General features: G+C 44.0%; 1 protein-coding gene across 6 annotated transcripts in view; it reads left to right on the forward strand.

Moving 5' to 3' along the window:
- DENND1A (DENN domain containing 1A) overlaps positions 1 to 23003 on the forward strand; it is a 496533-nt gene that overhangs the window by 273549 nt on the left and 199981 nt on the right. For all 6 annotated transcript variants that reach the window (XM_059410848.1, XM_059410842.1, XM_059410846.1 and 3 more), the window contains 2 exons: positions 4354 to 4454; positions 21168 to 21213. In XM_059410848.1, coding sequence (XP_059266831.1) covers positions 4354 to 4454; positions 21168 to 21213 — 147 coding nt within the window. The remainder of the gene's footprint in view (positions 1 to 4353; positions 4455 to 21167; positions 21214 to 23003) is intronic.

The raw sequence follows: 23003 nt of genomic DNA on the forward strand, positions 1-23003 counted from the left end.
TTTATTTATTTGGCAGAGATCACAAGGAAGCAGAGAAGCAGGCAGAGAGAGAGGAGGAAGCAGGTTCCCTGCTGAGCAGAGAGCCCAATGCGGGGCTCAATCCCAGAACCCTGGGATCATGACCTGAGCTGAAGGCAGAGGCTTTAACCCACTGAGCCACCCAGGCGCCCCTGTTTTTTGTTTTGTTTTAAGGGGAGAGTCTTACTTTTCTTTCATGTTAAACTGTAGAGCTGCCGTCAGGAATCAGCCAAGGAACTAGAATCTATGATTGTGGCTATCTGGGCATTATATCTGAGAACTACCTTGAACTAAGAAAAAATACACACACACACGCACACACACAGTGTCTTCATGATTTTTCCAGCTCTGTCATTGGTCCCTCTCCCTGACCTATCCCTGTTGCCTTCTTTCTTTCTCTCCCTTTGCCTCAAAGAAAACTAATGGAGCCATGCAGAAAGCTCCAAGATAGAACTGACCTTGTGCACCTTTAATTGAGGACAGAATTTGCTAAAAGTGCGTCTAGAAACCCACCAGTGGTTTACTTTACAGTCTGTGTCCTGGCTAGACTGGCTGTTGGCTGTGTAATTTGTCTAGTTTTGTCTGGAGTCTTAGACTATTCAGCTGCTTCAGGGCAAAATCTTTTGGGGTGTCATTAAATGGGATTGATAATTGGCTTCTGATGAATATTCATTGTGACTAATGACTTTGGGCAAATTTTACACATACTATCTTTCTATTCTCCCACTGAGTGAGATTTTGATAGGATCATTTTCTTCAACTTGCACTTCAATTAGATACTCACAATACCCCTTTGTTGACTATAATCCAAATTGTATACTTTCATTACTTTAAAATTTTGTATTCTGTAAGGAATGAGCATAGGCCTCTAAAAGCCTTATTTTACAAATGGAGTTGGCCTTAGAATTGTTTTTAAAATAAGTGGCTAATGATAATTTATGGGATATAGCATTATTTCTGATTAAGCACAGATAAATCATAACACTTTTCTTGTGGTTGACTCACCACTATTCTTAAATACCGATGTACATCGTTTTGCCGCTTTGCATTTTGGAAAAGAGCCAAACAATTCTCTTTGTTTGTTTGTTTGTTTATTTGTTTGTTTTCTTAACCAAATGGATCAATGCATTTTACTCCAATTACAGAGATTTGGCTTTTAGGAAACCCCCAATGAGGATGATGATTGAGCACCTTTAAAAATGTTTGATTTTTATAAGGGATAGGTAATTTTAAAATCTTGGTGTTTAGCTTTTAGGTCTTTTTGAGGGAAAGGAGACATGAAAAGAACATTGTCTGGAGATAGGATCTCTGTCGCTTTATTGCTTGAAATAGGATTTGACTCAAACCAATTCAAGCTAAAAAGAGGGAAGTAATCAAGTTCTGTCTCAACCAGGAACATTCTATTGAATGACTTTCCCAAAGAGAATTACAAATGAATTCATGTGATGAGGACATCTTATATTTGTACAGCACCTTAGAGATTTTAAAATGCTTTTACTTATTTATTTGATGTGTTGTAGAGTTACAGAATAGACGTATTATTGAAGGAAAGAAAGAGAAAGAGGGAGGGAATCCATTAATATGATTTCCCAAAAGTGACATATTTGTGTGTCTAAGCTTGCCATTACTGTTTTGGAATTTGAGTTATATACCACACTCTGTGAGACTCAGGAAAATGTTAGTCCAATAGTTAAAAGCCAGGCCACTATCTTTATATGTGAATATATTGTAAGTAGGGATTATTTTTTATTTATGGAAGAAACGTTGCATTGATTCGCACTTAATAGGTGCTGTGCCACTGAGAACATGGAGAGGAAGAGAGGCAGGGTATCACTTTACAGAGAGAGGACAAACTTGCAGACCAGGTATAGTCCCATTAGTAATGGGGGCTTATGCCCAAAAGAGCTATGCGAGGAAAGTAGTGCTTTCACAGAGACCCAGAGGAGGAGGAGTTTGCCAGGGGCATAGACCTGGGTAAGGAGTCCCTAGCTACTCCCAAGTCTGAAATGATTTATTCAAAGGATGAGCTTAGAGAAGGTAGTGGAGACTGTGGCCAGAGATGTTGCTCTACATAGTTAGACGGAAGCTGGTGAAGACACTCCTGCCCGCAGAGACTTCTGCGGATGGACATGACGGGACCTGCACTTCAGTCTGAGTCCTTTGGCAGCCAGTTAAAAGATGGACAGGAAGAAGTGCGGCCCAAAGCCAGGGTCATCCTCCAGCCTCGCTGCAGGGTGCCGCTGGAGTGAAGTTGGTTCATTTTCCCCTCATTCAGCACCAGCAAAGATTTTTCATCTCTTCTAACCCTGAAGAGATGAGTCATGTAAAATACGACAGCCTTCTTTACATGGAATCCTACTGAAATGGGTTGAGAAGGGATGGATTAAACCTACCAGCCTTGGCAGAGTCTCTGGGAACAACTCTTGAGAGCTTGCTGGTCGGCCTCTGTTCATGACATGGACCTGATTTAAAGAACAGGGTCTGGAGGGAGCAGGAGGGGGAAGAAAGTAGCAGCCGTGGATTTCATACACAGCTCTCACAACTGGGAAACATCAGCAGAATATCCAATTTAAAGCTGTTCATGTTACACTAACCTCTGGGATTCTTTTAACTGGGCCTTGGCACGTCACTCTTTCGCCACGTAAATGTCCTTCTGTCAGCAAAGGCCAGTTAACAGCTTCCAAGAGAAGCAAAGTCCTCATGGGAACAGGCTTGCCAGAAACCAAAGAAACATTAAAGAAAAAAGGCAGAAAGAAACATGTGTTGTTGGCTTTTGTCACTTCATAGCCCTATCTCCAAAGGTGTTGGTTTTTTTTTTCCTTCTTTCACTATATTGAATTTTGTAGCAATTTTATTCCATTACATCTCTGTCCCTAAGTTTTTAATTACATCAAATCCTGATATGATGTGTCTAGCTCTTAAGAAAAAGAAGGAATATGAAATAGGGCCATGTCAAAAGAAGAGGGAGAGGAAGGATTAGTCAGTAAACAGTGCTGGGGCAATTGATTAACTATGTGGAAAAAATAAATTCTCACCTCTGTCCTTAAACCTAAATTAATTCCAGATGGATTAAAGAGTTAAATGCTGAGGAAGAATTTGGGGGATGTTTGTAGTATAACAGCAGTAGAAACCATCGTGAAGGATGAGATTTGTCTGTGAAATTATTTAAACCTTCTCTTCCCCAGCCCCCAAATTCAAAGGAGATTATAGAAGGATAAGTTATTTTCAGAACTGTTACGGAGCATTACTATCCTTTGTAAATATCCAGTGTTCACTTATAAATCACTTTTAAAAAATACTAATACTCATCAGTGGACTACGAATATGAACAGAGCATTTACCTATGAAATAGAACCAAGAAACATGACAAGCTGTTAAGCTTTAGACATGATCGGAGGGATAAAAATAAAATCCAAACAGATACACTTCCAAAGCTACTAACTTGACTGCAGTTCTTAGCCCTGGTGAGCTGTGGAGAAGACATTCTAGGGCATGGCTGCAGGAGTGTAAAGAGCCTCCATCCCTTATTATATTAATACATTTATTATATTTAAACTACAGTTGTTGTCTCTGAATCTTCCATCTAGGAACCATGTCTGAAAATTATTGACATGATCTGATTATATAACGTGATGTTGGGAGAGTGGTTAATACACTGTGGGAAATTCACTGAGTGTCCTTAAGAGATATATTTTCTAGGAATATTTAAGGATGTGGGAAAATGCCAGCAAATAAACATGGACTTTAAAAGAAGGCAAACGAGCACTGTATTTACAGTAATCCTAATTTTATTAGAAAAGGGAATAAAAGTGCTTTGTTTGTAATTCCCCAGAACATCCAGTTATCTTCAGGTGGCAAAAGGCTTTTATTTTCTTCTGCCCCTTTTTCCATTTTCTAAAATCGCTACTGTCATCCTGCATTAGCTTTGTAATCAGGGTGGGGAGGAAGCTTTCTTAGGAAAAGCAAGCTCAGGGGACACCTGGCTGGCTCACTGGGTTAACCCTCTGACCTCAGCTCGGGTCATGATCTCAGGGTTCTGGGATCGAGCCCCGCATTGGGCTCTCTGCTCCACAGGGAGCCTGCTTCCTCCTCTCTCTCTGCCTGTCTCTCTGCCTCCTTGTGATCTTTCTCTCTGTCAAATAAATAAATAAAATCCTTAAAAAAAACAAGAAAGGAAAAGCAAGCTCTTGCTAAATTTGAATTTGAGTGGTTGAGGTAGCTTATAATTTTTAAAATGTGGAGAAGTAGGTACTGAATTTTATTGCTCACCTCCAGTGAGTGCATTGCCTCCCGTGGATTCCGTAGCTCTGAAGCTCTCACTTGCTTGTGTTACAGCTGACCGCCTGCATCCACGGGGCCGCCGCCATGCTGTACCCCATGTTCTGGCAACACGTGTACATCCCCGTCCTGCCTCCGCACCTGTTGGACTACTGCTGGTAAGGCTGCCACTCCCCCTGTCCCCTGCTTTTCCTTCCCCAGCACCCGAGAAGGATGTTAGGGCCGTCTCTTATAATGCAGTTGCTGACTAACCGGAAACTCCTAACTGGACTGACATGAATTTTAGACCAGGCAATCGATCGCATGGCTCTTTGGTTTCCAAATGGCTTTCAGCTATGCTGTGGCATTCTTCCGAGTGCAAGGCAGTGGATCTTTTTCCATGGCTCACTTCGGAGAGACCAAAGCACCAAGCAGTGGTGTGTTTTTGTTTTGTTTTGTTTCCTTTTCTCCCCCAAGATGGATCGGAGCCGGGTGAGAAGCACAGTTGTGTTCCCCCAGGTCTTCAGGTTTCAGCCATACCCTGAAACGTTCTGTAGGACTTGTTTCCAGCTATGGTTTGGGCGCACAGGCCAGACTTCAGAACCCTCTGCGTTTTTTGTTTTGTTTTTGGTTTTTTTTTTGCTGAGAGTGTCACTGTCCAGGGACATGTATTTTAGCAAAAGGCAGGCTGGCAGGTTTTAGAGTCAGCTCTGCTGCTTTCGGCAAGTCACCTGCCCTAAGACTCTGTTTCCTCATCTGCAAAGTGGAGTCGGGCCGTATGTGCTATATGAACAGAAATGATTCAGCAGATGAAGGGACACAGTGTAGAAAAGCTGCCCATGGTAGGGGATCTGCAGATACGTTGTCACCCTCTGTCCTCGATAGATTACCAAGAAAGACTGTGTAACGGATTTGGATCTGTTTTCCTTCTGAATAATTTCTTTCTCCAGCATAATGTGATTAAAGACATTGTCTCCAGACAGCTCAAGTCAGCAGATGTTGATAAGGGAGCACTGTATGTATGTAGGAAAAGGTACTGCCTGCCAGAAATTAAGAAATTCAGGAGAAAGGGACCCACAGAGGGGTCACAGCGCTGTCACTTAAAAACTGACGATTTAAGGACGTTTATTATCAGGTCAGTCATAGTCTTTGCTAGGTTCTCCCAGCCCATTTTGCAGTCCTGTCACTGAAAAGGCTTACTCAAGTAGCCAGGTTGTGCTGGGAGCTTAAAGGTATTCTGTAGGACTCCTCATATGGCTGTGTTGGGCTCACTCTCATCCCAAGAAGCCATGTGTACAACCAAGATGTAGCTCAGGGCCATCAGGAGAAAATCAGTGGCCCTCTCCAGCGCATAGCACAAAGTGGATCAACTTATTTCTCTCTTAGTTATGTATCTTTCTTATCAAGGTAGCTGTTTTTATCCGTGCCTTTCTCCCACTTAATGAAATTAAGGAACTCTTCCTCTGCTCAGACTTGCTGCTTCCTTTTGAGCTTCTAAACTGACTGTCTTGGCTTTTTCCATGCTGCCACGTGTCTCAAAGGAGAGGACCATGTTTGCTCTCCAGTAGTGTTCGTTGTTGATTCAATGAAAGACTGGGGGGCTGGGCCGAGGAGTCCGCTGACACTCAGGAAGAAAGAGAGAGGGAATTGGGAGGGGGAAGGAGGACAAAGGTGGAGGAGGATCGTGAGAGGAATAGATGGAAAAGGTAGAAAGGGGACATATGTTCCTAAGACAGACTTCCCAGTCCTCTCAGCCCATTGAAGCCTGCTGCCATCACAACCCCTCAGCCCCCACCAACATAGAATAGTCTCATAGGCATCTACCCTCACACAGACACGTGGCCCCCAGACTCACACATACACACTGACACAGGTCCCTTCCCTACGCACATGTCTCTGATGCCCCTGCGGAGAGACACCCCCTGTACACCTCTCCCCAGACATGTGCTTTAAGAGAAAACTTTAGAATTCTCCCTGGAGGAGACTCACTTGTGTGTCCTTTTTTATTTTATTTTTTTTTTAATTTTTATTTTATTTATATATTTGAGAAAGAGAGAGCACCCAAGCAGGGGAAGTGGCAGGCAGAGGGAGAAGCTGGCTCCCTGCTGAGCAAGGAGCCTGATGCAGGACTTGATCCCAGAACTCTGGGATCGTGACCTGAGCTGAAGGCAGATGCTTAACTGACTGAGCCACTCAGGTGCCCCGCACCTGTGTGTCCTGATGCTGAGCTTCAGATGCAAGCACAAATGGGCTTCTGTGTGCAGGAATTGGCAGAGTCATTGTAGTTCCTCTGCCTCCCAAATAGTACAACTTTATTCTTCTATTATTTCGAAAGCTTTGGTTGCTAAATTGTCAGCTAGCTTGAAACTGGCAGCTTCCATTTCCGGAACTGTGCAGAGAGAAAGGCTTTGTCAGCTTCGGTGGTAACAATAGCTGCCAGTGTTGAAGACCTCCAATGCCCCAGTCTGTGATCTCACTTAATTCTTCTAGCAACCCCGTGAAGCGCATATTATTAGCTCCATTTCACAGATCGGGAAACCAAGGCCCCAAGAGGTTTAGTAACTTATTCTAGTGTAAATACCATATACTGTATGCTTCTGTTTTTATAAAAACAAACATTATGTGTGTCTATGAGACACAAAAATGTGTGTGTAGATGTGTGTATACAAATGTGGATGTATCTATATGTGTATATGTACACATACCACACACACACACACATACACACACATATACACACACAGGCAGAGATCTAAGAGGAAACACACCACAGTGTTAGCAGGGATTTGGAGAGGAGGGGGAGGAACTCGGTGTGATTTTTATTTTTATTTTGTTTTATATTATTCTGTTTCTGCAATGAAAACGTATGGTTTCTATACTTGAAAAGTTTCACTTTACAAAGAAATTAGTATTTATTCTAGCCATTTGTTCTTTCCAGCCGTCCTTTCTTGTTTGCTCAAAGGATTTATTGGCTGTTTTGCTCTTCCCTGTGGAAGGTGATCTGAGGTCCTCTTTCCGACTTCCTCTCTAACTCCAGCCCTCTCGTGAGCTGTGTCACCAGCCTGCCCGAGGGCAACAATGCTGGCAGGTCTACCTTAGAAGGGAAGACTTGACAATAACGTCTCCTTAGCCCTTGTCAACCCCAACTTCTCCAAAAAAATCGAAGCTCAGACTTGCATTTTTCAGAGCCTGAGCGGGTTCTGTGATTAGGCTCCATCTTGGAAGTATCTGTGTACATGATAGCAGTTCTTCTCCTGGTCTCTTGTTTTCATGAAAGAACTTTCTTGACATTTGACCAAAGGATGATTACAGGCCAGTGGAGGTTGGTATCTGTTTATTAACTACAACATGTTAAGAATGTGGAAATAAAAGACCCCGAGAGGGAAAAAAAAAAAAACAAAACAGATCTTCCATTCAAGGCTTGATTTGATCACCTTCAGCCTGCTACCAACTGCTTTGGTCAGAAACTACAAATGTCATGAAATTTGAGTCAATGCTAATAACTTTATTCTATTGTGCTCGGTGACTTTCACCACTGTTGAGTTTAATCCTTGGTGGTGAGAGCCAGCAGGGATAACTAGCATTTTAAGTAAAGTGCTAGGAGCTTGAAACATGTAAATTTGAAGGAGGTTTGTTCCTCTGCAGATGATTTAAATGTTAAGTACGTCCCCATGCAGGGGATACACGAAATGGAATCTGAAAACTATTATCTCCTGTAGAAATGAACTCTCAATTTACTCACTGCACAGGAAGGGCAGATTCTAGTCATTTTCACTGCCAGCAGGTGCCCTTTCTATGCATAATAGACTTCGAAAGTGTAATTAACACATGAGGACCACTGCTGCCAGTTTTTCTTCAGGTACATGCTGCTAGGGGTTTTCAGGACAACAGTGTAGGCTGTGAGAGCTTTTTACATTGCACTTGAAGATGAGGTGTTCATTGACTTCTGGACAAAGACATGTTAAATGGGGCTGAGTCCAGATCCTGCTGGTGGTATCACAAGTCATGGTCCTTGGGCCCAGAGACCCCAGGAGCTGTAATGCAGCCTCACGTAGAACAGAGGCCAGTAGAGCAAAGCTCTGGGATGTGGTGAATAAATGGAAAGTATGATGCCGAAAACCCCACAATTATGTGGAAGACTCTAATTGCACATTCAGAAATACAGCAACCAATTATCTGAGTTAACTTTAATTAGAGGTATAATCACAGATTTTAATTATCTGAATAAATCAGTGTAGTACAAATGATCTGCCCCCAAATATTTCCCAAATTAAAATTTTCAAATCCCTTCACATTTTTGGAGAGGGTGGTAGAGAAAGTACCTCAGCTTTGGATTCAGAGGACCTGGATTCAGATCTCAGTACCCTGTCTTATTAGCTGTGTAACCGTTAAAAATCTATTTGATCTCTTCGACTTGCAGTGTCTTTTTCTGTAAAGTGGGTTTGATTTACCTACTTTGAAGAGTGATTTAGAATTAGATATACTGGTCATCAAGTGGCACTCAGGGGCCACTTAGCAAATGGTGGCTGCTCTTACATGGTTATTATAAACACGGGACATGGATTTTGGTTTCCAGAAGGTTTAACTCAGATCAGACATTCTTATTTCTGCTGCTTTGTGAGCTCAGGGGAAAACTTTATAATTCATCTTTTCTTTTTACCCCTCAGATTGTTTTTATTTTGATTTTTTTTTTTTATTTAACTTGAGTTATTGTATGGTTGTTTTCATTTGCAGCTGTGGCATAAGAATGAAAAGAAAAGAAACAAAAGCAGATGGCAGAGAAAACGAAAGGAGTAAGACATTTCCAGCCCTTATGAATATTTAAAAACATGTGCTGCTGGTTCCTTTCTACTTTAGATCTGTACCATTTTCTTGACTTTGAAAGCGAAAATGAGAATGTTCCCTACCTTGGCTGACGGCAGCCCTGACCTTGGCCGGTGTTGGGAGGGCCTTCCCATTTCTGGGACAAAGGGATTAACTTGCTGATGAGAATCTGCGTTTTGCTTCATTATAATAATCACCATCTATTGAGGGGTATGTGTGTGTGTGTGTGTGTGTGTGTGTGTAACTCTTTATCAACATTATTGCAAATCTTCAAAATCAAACCGTAAATAATATCTCATTATTAGCTCCATTGTATGGATTCAGAAGTCAAACCTTAGGGACTTCTCGTGACTTAAACCACTGTCACACAGCTAGGAAATGGTAGAGCCTGTGGTTGAAATGTAAGGCCATCTGATACTAAAGCTTTCCTTACTAACATCCTCCAGAGTATGAGAGAATAAGTTGTACCCATCACCAAGATTTTGTGAAAAAAAAAATTTTCATGTAGGCGTCTTGATGACTTGTTTTTCATTCAGAAAATATTTGTAGAGCACTTACTATGTACCCGGCACTATGCTAATTAGATGTTGCTAATAAAAGGTCCCGGTAGAAACCATATGGTATTTCCCATGTAAATTCTTTTTTCTGCCTTACTCTTTCAGAAGTTGTCCTAAATAAGGACTACAAGTCAGTTCCCAAATTGAATTGTATATTTGGGTTGTTCTGGACACTTGTTAATATGCCTTTGTGACAAAATATTTCCAGAGCAGATCAGGGCAAGTTCATGTTGTCCCCCAAAGACCAGCCAGATCAAGAGCCAAGTTAGTACCTAACTCCCCATGCTCTTGAGGATGTGACTGAACCAAAAATTATATCCTATGTGAACAATTAAGGTTTGAATTTTGCAGTTGTCTTTGTAAAATGTGTTGTATCTCCTGACTCTGGAAACTGTTCTTCCACTCGGAGTGGGTATGCTCCAACTCCGTGTGAGAGATTCTAGTTCTAGGCTCTTTATCCACGTTGCCTGTTGGGTTCCGAATCAATCTGCACATGCTGCATCACGTTTTCCATCTAGAATTTTTAGCAAGTAGGCTGAAATGTGCCTGATCACAGGGTCCCCAGTCCACATGGTGAAGGGGCATCAGTCTAGGAAGTGACTTCCGGTTGACTTGGGGCTGGGTCCAGTCTAATCTCTGTCTCCATTGATGCCATGAGATTTCGCGTAGGGAATAAATTGATGCTAGAGTCAGTGGGATTGTTGATATTCTTAGTGACAGAAATAGAAATCAGTGAAGTGTGGTGTGGTGGAAACAGATAAACCTGACTGTGGTTCTGGCTTCCCCATTTACTAGCTTTGAGGTCACCGAACCTCTCAGCCTCCTTTCTCTTCTGTCAAACATGAATAGTAATTACTACTGACAAAAAAAAAAAAAAAACAAAAAAAAACAGGTGTTCCATAAACAGTAGGTACTACTTTTGTTATTAACAACTACAGATAGATAGATTTATAGCCTATCTATTAATGTGAATATATAGGAACGACCTAGCAAAATCCAGTTGAAATGCACAACATCCGGGTGAAATGGATGGGTGTAGTTTAGGTAGACAGGTGTGGCTAAAATTCTTCTGTATATACCAAAGTCTGGGCCCTGTAGGTTTTGTTAAAGATTGAAATCCAAGTGAGCAGAAACTGTCATTTGTATTTTGTAGCAAATATTTATGAGTGCCTGCTATATCCCTGGCATTGGGCACAGGAAGGTAGGAGCTTCTTTGTAGATGGTCCTGGGTCTGATAAAACACTCCTTCCCAAAAGAATTCAGGTGTCCAGGCAGGAGTAGGAGAACAGACTTTTCCAGCTAAGCAGCAGCAGGGGACAAGGTCCAGTGCTCGGGGTGGAACCACGCCAACAGGGGCTCCTTTGGGGAACCGTAGGAAAGGAAAAGGACCAGGATTTCAGCTTCAGACAGAAGAAGGAGAGAAGTTGTGTCTGTAGTTGGCCTGATGGGGAGGAAGCGTACAATGTTGAACAAAGGGAAGTTCTAGATTTCCAGGGAAATCCCTTAGTAAGATTTGGCTAAACTTGACCCTGAGGTTTGAACAGAGAGGCTGAGTAGTAGAGGAGTTAAGTTTCGGGTCCAAATCCTGGCTCTGGTCCCACTGAATACATGTCTTTGGGTGAATCACATTACCCCTCCGAGCCTCCCGTCTCCTCGTCCACAAGAGTGTAGGGGAAAATATGTTCTCCGTGAGAAGCCTGGCAATCTAAAAACTCGTTTGGTGTTGACAGTCACCACATTTCAGTGCCCCTCCATTTCCTTCAGATTGAGAGTGCCAAGAGCCTTTGGAGGAGGTTTTGGACAATTTATGAGTAAATTGTTTTCCTGGTGGAAAAATGGCAGAGAGGAGAGACTGGGAGCTGTTTGCATTATTGGAGCCATAGACGCTATAGGAATCTTTACTAATACTGTGGGTTCTTTAGGTTCAAGTTCTCCATTTTTAAAAATTCAATCTTAACTCCTGTACTGCGACACTTAACAGCCTTTTTAAAGGTGTACAGTTCTCTGGGGTTTTTGTGTCTTCACAAGGTTGTGCAATCATCACTACTAATCCCAGAGCCATTAGATTTTTTAAATATAGTCTTTATCATTAGTAAGGTAATTGGTCCTATTTAAAAACAGAAATCTTTTAACCTTCCAAAAGCACCCACAGCGGAAAGCCAGTGTTCGGTGAAAATGAGCAGCGCGTGTGGGTGGATGGCATCAGACCCTTCACTTGGTCCCTCCGAGGTGCCCCTGATGGCACAGGTGCTAGGTGTGCGGCGAGATGGCAGTCATCCAGCCTCGGTGGCGTATGCCCGCAGTGGTGCAGAAACTTGCAGGGTTAGAGAAGGCGAAGCGCCCTGCCGCGGAAATGGCCCTTCCCCGCTTGGGGCTGGTGGTTGTCGCAAGCCGCCCTGTGGAGAGCTCTCCTGATGACAGCTTACCCCCCGCTGTGGGCCCGCCACCTCATCTATGTCTGAGCGTCAGAACCTGGCTTGCTGGTCCACCTTGTCAGGCCCGGTCCTGCTGCCGGATGTGACAAGGGGCCACACCGCTTGCCTCCCCTGCCCCAGTCTCTGACTCCTGCATGGAACATGGCTGGCCCTGACCTCTGCTGATACAACCAATCCTTGCTTTCCGGTTCTTGAGACACATTCAGTGTGTAATTCCTCACTCCTCCCGTACCTGGAGCCTATCTTGGACCCAGGACTTAGAAAACTGTGGAATTTCTATAGCACTGCGTGGTGTGGTCTCTCCAGCAAACATTCTAACAGGGCAGGCGTCACAGACCCTGTGATGCCATCGTGCCTCAGCGGGGCAGGGCCCTATCTCATGGCAGGACTTTTGGGATGAGCGTCCCTGCCTCTCTCGGGGTGGGCCCGAGGCAGAGTGCATGAAGCCACCAGCGCAGTGCAAGGCTCGGTGTGATCTCTCGGCACAGGGGATTTGTTCTTACCCTTAAACATTTGAAGGACTGAGAGGCTAGGCTGAGAAGGGATTTGATGCTTTACATCTTGGCATGTGACGTGTCTCAGTCCTTAAAAAACAAAAAGAACTCTTTTCTTCTTTTTAAACTTTTACATTTGCGGGGGAGTTACTTCCTTTTGATTTATCCATAAACTTCTTTTTCCCTCTCTCATTTCTTTCTTCCCTCTTTCATTCCTGCATTTCTATGAGAGTCTCCTGGGCGGCTGGTGGCTCCCGATTAGAGACGTCCCTTTGCAGCTGGCTCTGGCTGTTATGGTTCTCATTGAACTCTCTGGGGCAATAGAAAGCCCTGTCTCCTGACCTTTTCTCTGTGATTAACTTCTCCTGCTACAGTGGTCTTAGCCATGGAGCCCTTCCTGATGTTTTCCAAGTATGTCTCCTTCCGGTAGACTGAGAAGGCACAAAAGGGCGGACCACTTTAGGCTTTGATGTTGACCTTTCCAGGTTTTCATCCAGGCCTTATCTTTGTAGCTCATGTGTTCATTTAGGTTGGGTTTGGGGGCTTGGAGCTCTGGAAGGCATCTCCCCCAAGCCCCAAGGTTACCCCAGGAAGCCACAGGGCACACACTGAGAAGAGCACTGCTCCCGTGCCTCCCCTCCCCCCCGTGCTTCAGCTGCAGGGATAGACATGCGTTAGGAAACCATCTCCAGTGCCTAACCCCATGTACACCACGCTGCCCCACAGGGCACAAGCCCTGTAAGCTGGCTCCCGACGGCACGCCTGGAAGCTGGGCAGTTTGGGCCTCCTCTCCCAATCCAGAATTGCTCCTGTCCTCTCATGGGTCCTCATCCCGGACTGTTGCTCATAAATCAGGGAGGGATGGGTGGAAATTAAATACCTTTTCCCCTAAGAAAACTGTGATTAACTCATGGCATTTGTACCCCTTCTGCTTTTCAAGCCATATTTTCTGCCTCTCACCAGCTGTGACCTTTGTCAAGTCACTTAACCTGTTTGAGCCATAGATGCCTCTCTAAATTATGGAGACCAGCCTCTCAAGACTGCTGTCATGATGAAAAGAGGTCACTTCAGGTCCGCCCCACAGCACCTTGTATGTTTCCTTTACCTCCATTCACACACATATGCTAATACACTCATCTCATGTCTGCTGTTCACTGTGAGTGCCTGATAGTCAGGGACCCGAACTGTTTTCTCTGTCCTCTATCCCAAGCCCGATGCGATGCCCCACACACAGTAGTAGCTGTGGGTTGCCCGACAAGCAGAGGGAAGACACTGAGCATATACCAAATGTAGTGTAAGACATTCATTTTCTCTCTCCCCTCCCCAGTTGTCTTCTTTAGATTTAAGCTCCTGAACAACTAGTTGCTTTTTCTCTCTGGACACCACGAAGCCCTGTTACAGTCCCGTTTCGCTCTTTGGGTGTCGGCAGCTGCAGTGCTCACAGCCGAGTTTGTGGCCCTCGCAGCAGGTGTGCCGAAAACCTCACAGCCCACAACTGCAGCATCACGTTCACCCCGGCTTCCATGTCATCCCTTTGCCCCTACTTCTTTTCCTGCCCTTGTTGGTCTATTAAAGTGCTTTAAATCTTATTTAGAACAAAAAATGTCAGTTCATTTAACTAGTAAAGTAGATGGTTTTGTTCTATGAAGTATCCACTTGGCTGTTTTCTTTTTCAGTTACGATGGTGAAATAACTTTTTTTTTTACTTAAGTTAGTGTGAGGGGTCAGAGAATATTAAGCAAGAGTAGCATAAGAGACTTTGAAGTCGAAGGATTTGAGCTGGAATCACCATTAGCTGTAACCATGGGTAGGCTTCTGGGAATCCTTTTCTTAATCTGTAAAATGGGTGGTATAAATGGGATTATTTGGGGATTAAGTGAGATAAGGTGGCTCAAGCCTCTGGCGCACACTTGGGGAGCACGCTCCACTGTCCCCGTTCTTCTGGGCTCCGCATATGGTAGGCGCTGCGAACAGGAACCCCTTCGTTTCTCCTGTGACTGATTGTCTAGAAGAGCCATGCAAATTAACATGTGCTTCATGCCAAATGGGCAACTCACACAAAGGCCTCTACCCAAGGAGGTGTTCACAACCTCTGGGGTCCTGTGAGGAGTGATGCTCTGTCCCACTGGGCAGCAGAGGTTCACTAGGACTTGAAGCAGGAGGGCTTGGGGCCCAGAGACACCATCTGAGGAGGGGCTCAGAGGCAAACTTGAAACAAGAGGATTCCTGTAGGTGAGGGGAGTCAGGGAGCTGGTTGCTTTGACGTGATGAGACAGGGCCTTTGATTTGGCACGGCTTCGGGCCAGCCCTCAGAAAGCAGACTGCGGACGACCTCATCTCCTTCCCCCTCTCCTTCTATAGGCCACGCAAAGGCTGGGCTTCTGGGAAACTGTCTGCTTGTTTTGTCTCAGCAGAATGGACTTGGCCTTTCATCTGTTCTGCCATTGACGAGTGTGTGACCTGCATGACCTTCATCTCTTCATCTGTACGGTGCCGGTGGCAGTAGCACCTGCCTCACGCTGTTGTCGTGAGGGTCTGCTGAGCTCCTAGCCTGGTGATGGCCCTTGGCGGGCCACCTGTCGGGTCGCTCTCGCTGAGACCAGAACTGTGACAGTGAGGGCTCTCTGACAAGATGTGCTGTGAGGTCTTCGCTGGTGCTCCTCCCACCTCTTGTCCCGAAACCTCTCTACCCAGGCCAAGCCTCCTATTTCAGAGCAGAATCTAAAAGTGTAGGACAAGCTGTGTTTATACTTTTGTTTCTTTTCCAAAAAAGAAAAGCTGAAACGAAGAGGACTTCTTTCAGAGTTTCCTTTCCCTTAAAAGTAGTGAACTGAGGAAAGACTTATGGGCTCCCCTGTGCCAGTCAGGACCTGTGACTAAGGAGGTGTGTGCCTCTGAGAGGTGGACCGGGCCCTGCGGCGTGGGAACTGTAGTGCTGACTGTGCATTTTTATGGGGAAAAAGAAAAGCCGCACAGTGGACCTACCAAGTCCCTGGGCAGCTCTTAGCTAATTCCGTGCTGGGGTCAAAGAGGTGTTGCTTACCTGGCCCCGGGGGTTGGGGGGGGGTGCTCCCACCTCTCCGCAGGTCCTACCCCGCCCCTCCCCCTCTGTCTTGGGAAGCTGTGTTTTATGATTTGAGCAGCCAGTGTTCCTTTATTTCACCTGACTCTTTTCCAATTAGTAGCCACTCACCTCAGGGGAACATAATTAAGAGGGCTCTAGTTGTCTGGGGAAAGGAATTAAACAAATTGTGAACGTGCGGTAATAATGAACGGGGCTGCAAGACCATTAATAAGTCTGCAGGAGCCGCATTCATGCGGGGAACGAGCCCGTGCATAGAACTTACCTATAAGAAAGTTTTCTCGTCACAGGCTTGAGTTCGTAGGCGGATTGGGTGAGTAGCCCCCTTGGGATACCGGCACAGCTTTTGGCTTAAGTATCGAGCGTGTGCCGTGGGTCAGCGTGGGCATAGCCATCCCACAGCCCTGGGTTTGAGTTACAGCTTCCCTGTTTACTAGCTGTGTGGTCTTGCGCGAGTTACTTCACCTTTCTGAGCCTGTTTTCCAATCTGAAAATGTGGATAACAGCACTGCCTTGGAGAGTTGTCTTGAGAATTCCGTGTAAATAATGCATAAAAGCAGCTGGGTTACAGTAGCTCGATAAATATTCTAATGTTCCCTTTCAAATTAAACATACCTTTCCGGTATTAGGTTATATTATATATTATATTATATTGTCACTGCCTTTTCACCAGCAGCAGACCATCTTTCCTTCTCAGGGAAGAAAGAAGAAAGAATAGTTTCTACTCTTCTAGAATGTAACTGATGAAGTCAGATAGTACAGTAATTCCCCGAGAACAAAGGCCTAAAAGAGCTATATTCAGAGATGCACAGTGGCATCCCACAGTTGCTGTTGGCCACAGGGCAGTTGTGACACAGTTGTCATGGCCTGCCTGTATATATGAACATGGTCATAGCTGTTAATATGGTCACCGCTTTAATTATGTGCACTATTGGTTCCGCATATGTTGTGTCTAACTGACATTTAAAATGTCCCCGAAATCGGAATCGGCATTGAAATGTAAAGTCACCATGAATGCTGAAAGTCAGAGCTGAGGAGCATGGTGTTCATTTGCTAGTAGTTAAACAGATATTTGCGTTGCTGTGTTCTTGAGAAGCAACCAACATGTTCTTTGGAGGACCCAATAAGGGACGGTAGCTTCTAGGTGAAGTTGGATTATGTCTTGTTATTGAGATACCCTTGGGAAAACACTCACACTGATGACTGGATCACAGAGTGATGCTGAGTGATCGAACTCCGAATGCTGAAGGAGTGTTTGAGGAACCGCTTTAACAAATGTATTTTGCGGGGCGCCTGGGTGGCTCAGTGGGTTAAAGCCTCTGCCTTCGGCCTAGGTCATGATCCTGGAGTCCTGGGATCGAGCCCCGCATCAGGCTCTCTGCTCAGCGGGAAGCCTGCCTCCCCCTCTCTTTCTATCTGCCTCTCTGCCTGCTTGTGATCTCTGCCTGTCAAATAAATAAATAAAATCTTAAAAAAAAAAACAAAAAAAAACCAAATGTATTTTGCTGTATTTTCCTTTGAAGGTATGCTCAGGAGTGATAGGTGGCTTTTAAATTTTGTCATTTAAGTGGTGAAAAAGTAACAAATTACAGTTTACTTGTGGTCTTTGCATTCTTGGTGGTGTATGAAACTAAGAGTAAAGGTTGCCTTCCAAAGAAAGTGTTAAGCAACCTACCGAGCTCAGTGAGTAGAAGGGTGGTGATGAGAGCGTGCTTGGTGTCAGCAGCCCACGAGCCAAACGATGCCTCTCAGCTCCCTGCTCTCATAATAGAGCCTCGACTGTCCTCACCAGGGCTTGGCCAGGTATCCCTCAGGACTAGGACAGGAACGAGAATATCATTCTTGGGGTGCAAAGAGAAGGGGTCCAGTGGGACCAGCCCTGTCAGGGCCTCGGAGAGAACCCACATGGATGTGAGAAGTCACTGAGCCTACCACGTGCTGCTCCTGTAACAAGGACTTCACGGGTTCTCTCCAACCCTTGCCACCGTCCTGGAAGATTTCCAGTGGGGCCTGTCCTACCCTTTTAGAAAGCACTTTGCCAAAAAATAACAAAAGATATAAAAAAAAAAAAGAAACAAAAACAGTAAGAAAAGGAAAACAACAACAGTAGCAGCCCTGCCTCTTGACTTAGTAATTTTTATGATTGGGAATTCATGCCCATGAAGTTGTTCATTGTCATTACCGCGTGACTTACAGTGAATCGTTGGAATCGTTAGACTTAATGTCTAACTCCAGAACTAGGATGCAGTAAATTAAGGCACATCCGTATGTGGTGGACTATTACACAGTCTTTAATCACAAAGAGTGTAGGCTACTATGGGAGAGGTTAACGTGGCCAATGAGAAAATAAAATATGTATGTACCCTATAATTTCAAAGATATAAATATGTTTGTTAATGTGGGCTACTATCGAGTAAGAAAAATGTGAAAGTCAAAGTAGCGTTAAGGTGATGTGATTCCCGCCCCCAAATTTCTCTTTACAATAAAAAGCCGAAGAAAAGAGGTTTCCAAAGAAAACGAGTCAGTAGCTGCAGTAACAGTTGAGGGTTACTGAGGATGGAAATTTTCGGAACGCACCCAGAGTTACCCAGTTACATATTTGCTACATTGAGATGTTAAGGAGACTCTGGGTTTCCTTCCCCCCCCCCCCATATCCATTTTCCTCTCCCCGCTTGGAATTCGTAATTAGTATCTTTGCAGAGCAAAAATGCAAGTCAGTTCAGGGAAGTATTTGAGGCTTTATCAGCAGATGATGACAGTGTAAAAGGTATTGGTCTAAATTTGCATTTATACAAAACATGGAGCTGCTGTGATTTCAGAGTAAATGTGTTTTCAATATTTTCTAAATACAGAGCTGGTGCAGCCCTAACAATGCTTGGCTAAGAAATTGCACTTCTATGATAGGCCATAATTACTCTTTGGGAAATTATTGGGCTGAAAACAAAAATGCCTACCTAATGATACCTGAAGTGTGGGTCTCACTTATGATAGCTGAAGTGTGGGTCTCACTTTGTCCCGTTTTGCATCTGTAGCCACTTCTGCAAGACTCCTTTTCTTCTCTTTCAGAGTATCAGTGATTTTTATTGCAGGACAAAGGGCATGGCATTAAAACCTACATATTTAAAATTCTAGAAAACATTTCATTTTCAGGTAAGAGGCTTCAGTTATAGAGACTTTTGCAGGATTTATTTTCACCTTTTTCTTGGGGTTGTTTGAATGGCCTGTTTCTGTACATTAACTCATTTGCTGAAATTTCAGTTCTAAAACTCTAGTTAAAACTCACCGTCCTTTGTCAGTTGTATGATTAAATGTACAAGCTGGAAAAGTTGATGAGATTTGGTTAAATATTATGGATTAGAGTTTTTCTCCCTTCTATGTGTTAGGCTGTGCTTCTGGACAAATTAATAAGTGACCATTTTTCTGGAATTCTGCACTCTTCCTGCTTCCTTTCATTACATTAGGCAAGGTTCCACTAGATGAGACATTTGCAGTCTTAAGACTTCCTGCCAGGGTTCAGACTTTGTATTTTTGACATTGAAGCTGTCGTGTTCCTGAAGCTACTTAATTAGAAACACATTCATTTCAGTGTACACTGGAAAAAGCTTGGACAGCAGAGCCCGGCACACTGGGAAGTTTGAGCATTTGTGTAGCTGGCGGCTAAACTAATGGTTTACAGTTTAAGCGAAAAAAAATATCATAGGGCATTTCCTTGCCCCTAGAAGCGAAGAGAAGCTGAATGTGCACAGCGGATACCTTTTTTAAAAAGGAGAGAGGAAGAAGAAGAAAGCAAAGAAAAGACAACTTCACTTTCACTGCAGTTGTGTGTATAATTCTTTCTTTGGCTATTATCAAATACAAAAGTCTTCTAGAAGAATAGTTCCCAAACTGTGCTGCTAATATTCAAGTCTGTTTTACAGGCTCCCAAGATATATTACTGCTGAGATCTGCAGTAAAGAGGACATTTTATATTCTGGGGAAGGATTTTTTGCTTGAAGAATGTTATTTGTTGAATGGTGATGGGGGAATTGTGCCCTCTCTTATTTTTAAACGTTTGAGCAATTTAAAAATGCACATCTGATGTTTAAAAACCTTCATTCCCTATCCATTGCTTTCAGGATGATGCCTAAACTCCTTAGTATTCAAGTGAAAACACACCTCTGCGTTCTTACTTCTTACCCCTCTGGTTTTCCCCACCCTGTTCCCAAGGAAAGCCATTCTTGTAGATCCACCTGCTGTCTCCTGGCCGCCCCAGAGGAAAGGCGCCTGGTCACCTTGATCAGAGCCTGGTGTCTTTGCCAGAGGCTCACAAAATACGCTTGCACCTTTCATAGGATGTGCTATGTACTACTGGAGAGACCTAGGGAAAAGGTGCCCACTCGCTCTCGTCCTCCTGCTTGTTGACCTCCCTCCCTTACCGTCCCTAAGAAATGTAGTCATGGGAGGTGGACCCAGGGACTTTAAGTTCAATGTTATGAAGTCACCAAAAGAAGAGACTTCAGAGTCCTCTCCGGTTTGCTGCTCCCTTTGTTTTGTGGCGTTAGAGAAGGGATTTAAGCTCTCTGGGGCTATTCTGGTCCTCTGTAAAATGGGGATAACACCTGCCTTATGCCATTGTTGTGCGGATTAGGAAAGATGAATTTGAAGTTCCTCATATAACGCCTAGCCCCTTTATTGGTAAGTAGCATCATAAATGATAATGTGTGTGAGCGTACACACACACACACACACACACACACTCCTGAAACCAAATGAAATCAGTGCATAATGCCCAGGTTTTAAGAGCTTTGGAGTTGGGTTCTCTACTCCTGCCCAGTCACTGAGGGAGCAACCATTGCCCTCCCTGTGAATGAAGCTTTGTGGCTTTGGGGCCACAAAGCTTTGGGGCTTTGTGGATTGTGGCGCCATTGGATGGCATATGTGCATTTGGTGGGGAAAGGATTGCTCAAAGTTCCCCACATACTTAGGCCAGTCAGAATGGACCGTTAGATCACATCCCTGATGGCAGAAGGAAACAGCAAATAAAGAAAAAAAAATCATCCTTCACTGAAACACATTATGCCTTCCATTCAACCCTGTTAACTGCCTTTTCTGTTGTGATTGTGGCGGTGATCATTTCCATTGGTGCCAGGAACTGTACTGATCACTTGACATGTAGTCTCTCGCATTCTGATCGCGAGGGGCCCATTTGATTCCAGTGTCCCATTTTAAAGACAAGGCCACTGAGTCTGTGTAATCACAGGGCTGCCCCTGACGGATTAACGCCAGGGTCGGTGCTCTTCCCACCACCCGTGCTTCTTCTCGTGCTGCCCACATTTTGAAATTCTTCGGAAGTTTCTAGGCTTGGGAACAAAATGTCACATTAGGATTTTTGTTGTGAAAGGAAATGTAACTGTGCATACGTTTATTAAAACAGTTTTTCTCCAAATAGTGAACCATCTGTAATTTTCTGTCGGAAGCAACAGACATTAAAGCAGCTGTGTGTCTCTGTTTCTCTTCACAGTGCTCCCATGCCCTACCTCATAGGAATCCATTTAAGTTTAATGGAGGTAAGTTGGCGCCTTTCCTCCCCAGATCTCTCTACTTGCAGCTTTGTTTTGCTCCGTGACAGTGGAAAAGACCCGGTCTCTGGATTCACAGCTCTGCACGTGGGAGCCTGTCCGAGCAGCACGTCTTGCACGGCCCCCTCCCAGGTGCACAGAGCTGAGCAGTCCGCCGAGACCCCATTTCCACTGGGCTCTGGTTTCCAGTGTTTTTCCACTTTGCTTGGAGATTGTCGATTTCCATGGGTGAGAGAGTGAGGTTCGAAGAGGCAGGAGAAAGGGGTTCTTCAAAGGTTTGAACCAGGGAAGGGAAGTTGCTTGCTCTTCAAAATGATGTTTATTCCAAATCACTGGAACAGTATTACATTTTCATTGTAGAGGATGTGGTATAAGGAAGTATAAAGAAGAAAGTTAAAATTTCCACAATACCATTATTTGCAGATTCAACTACTGTTAGCATTTCACTATTCTTCCTCCTAGTCTATATTCTGTGAATATATATTTTGTATGAATGTGCATAACTGATGTGTATATCCATATATACATACATATATATATATATATATAATTTTATGTCTATTTCACTTAACATTGTAGAATGGGGATTTCTACATGTTTTTAATCTACTCTCAGTAATAATAATTTTTAATTTGGGGCCTGTCGGTCCACCATTTGGATATACCACAACTTAACCATTTCCCCATTATTGTTGGACACTTAGGTTGTTTATCATTTTTCACTGTTATAAATAGTCTTTTGGTGAACATCTTTATGCATAAGGTTTTATCTGCATTTTGACTTACTTCCTTAGCACAGAACCCCCAACGTAGAAATGCTTGGTCAAAGCTATGAATCTGGTGCCAGATTGCTTTCTGCATGGCTGTACCAATTAGATAGCAGTTCTTTTAAAGGACTTTTCTGTGCTTTTGTAAGTGCCATTGGTTCGTAGACATGAACCTTAAGCTTTTCCCTCCTCAAGAGAGAGCTTAAATTTGTACTAGAGCAAAACGGGGTGGGAGGTGGGGGGCTTGCCTGTTTTGCACAGGAGATACGCTCTCAGAGGGAAAATCTAGAGCCATGTCCGTCTGTGATGATGCTTTGCATGTCTTAAAGGAAGTGCTACTTCTCTTCTTCTGTTCCCTTCATTTCACGTCGACGAGGACCACCTGCTTCTTCACTAACTGTTGCACACTGTGCTATTGTGCTTACGAAAATGAAACAAGTTGGTTATCGAAAAACCTGTTTGTTTGACATTGAGAATCTTGATCAAAATAGACCACAGAAATCTGCTCAAATTTCTAATTTGACAGGACGGCCATGTGGCTCCTACATTCTGTTAACAGTTCCTCCTTGTCATCACCCAGCCCTGAGCACATACAGTACACAGTTTATGGACTATCTTGGATGGTGTATTTAGATCAGATTGAAGAGATTTCTTCTGTGTTTTACCTTTGTTTGTCAAGTTTCGGGGTGCATTCAACGCTCCTGTGCGAAAAATTAAAAGTGAATCCTTTCTCATCGACCTTTCATGCCAGTTGTTGCAGAGTTTGAAACACGAATCTGAAGACCATTTGGTCTGTCGGAGTCCACAGCTCTCTCCCGCCCCTCCTCCTGCCTTCCAGACTGTTCCAGCACAGGCTTTTTCAGACTCCTTTTCATGTGCCTTTACCTTCAGCATTGTCCACGTTTCTAGTCTTAGCTCGGTTTTCTTCTCCACATGCCCTCTAGTCATCTCACCTGAGGCCTTTTGCTTCAGCTACCAAGGCAATGTCAGGGACTCGGCTGTGATTCTCATA

Source organism: Mustela nigripes, chromosome 9 (genome assembly GCF_022355385.1).
Source record: "Mustela nigripes isolate SB6536 chromosome 9, MUSNIG.SB6536, whole genome shotgun sequence".
Lineage (NCBI taxonomy): Eukaryota > Metazoa > Chordata > Mammalia > Carnivora > Mustelidae > Mustela > Mustela nigripes.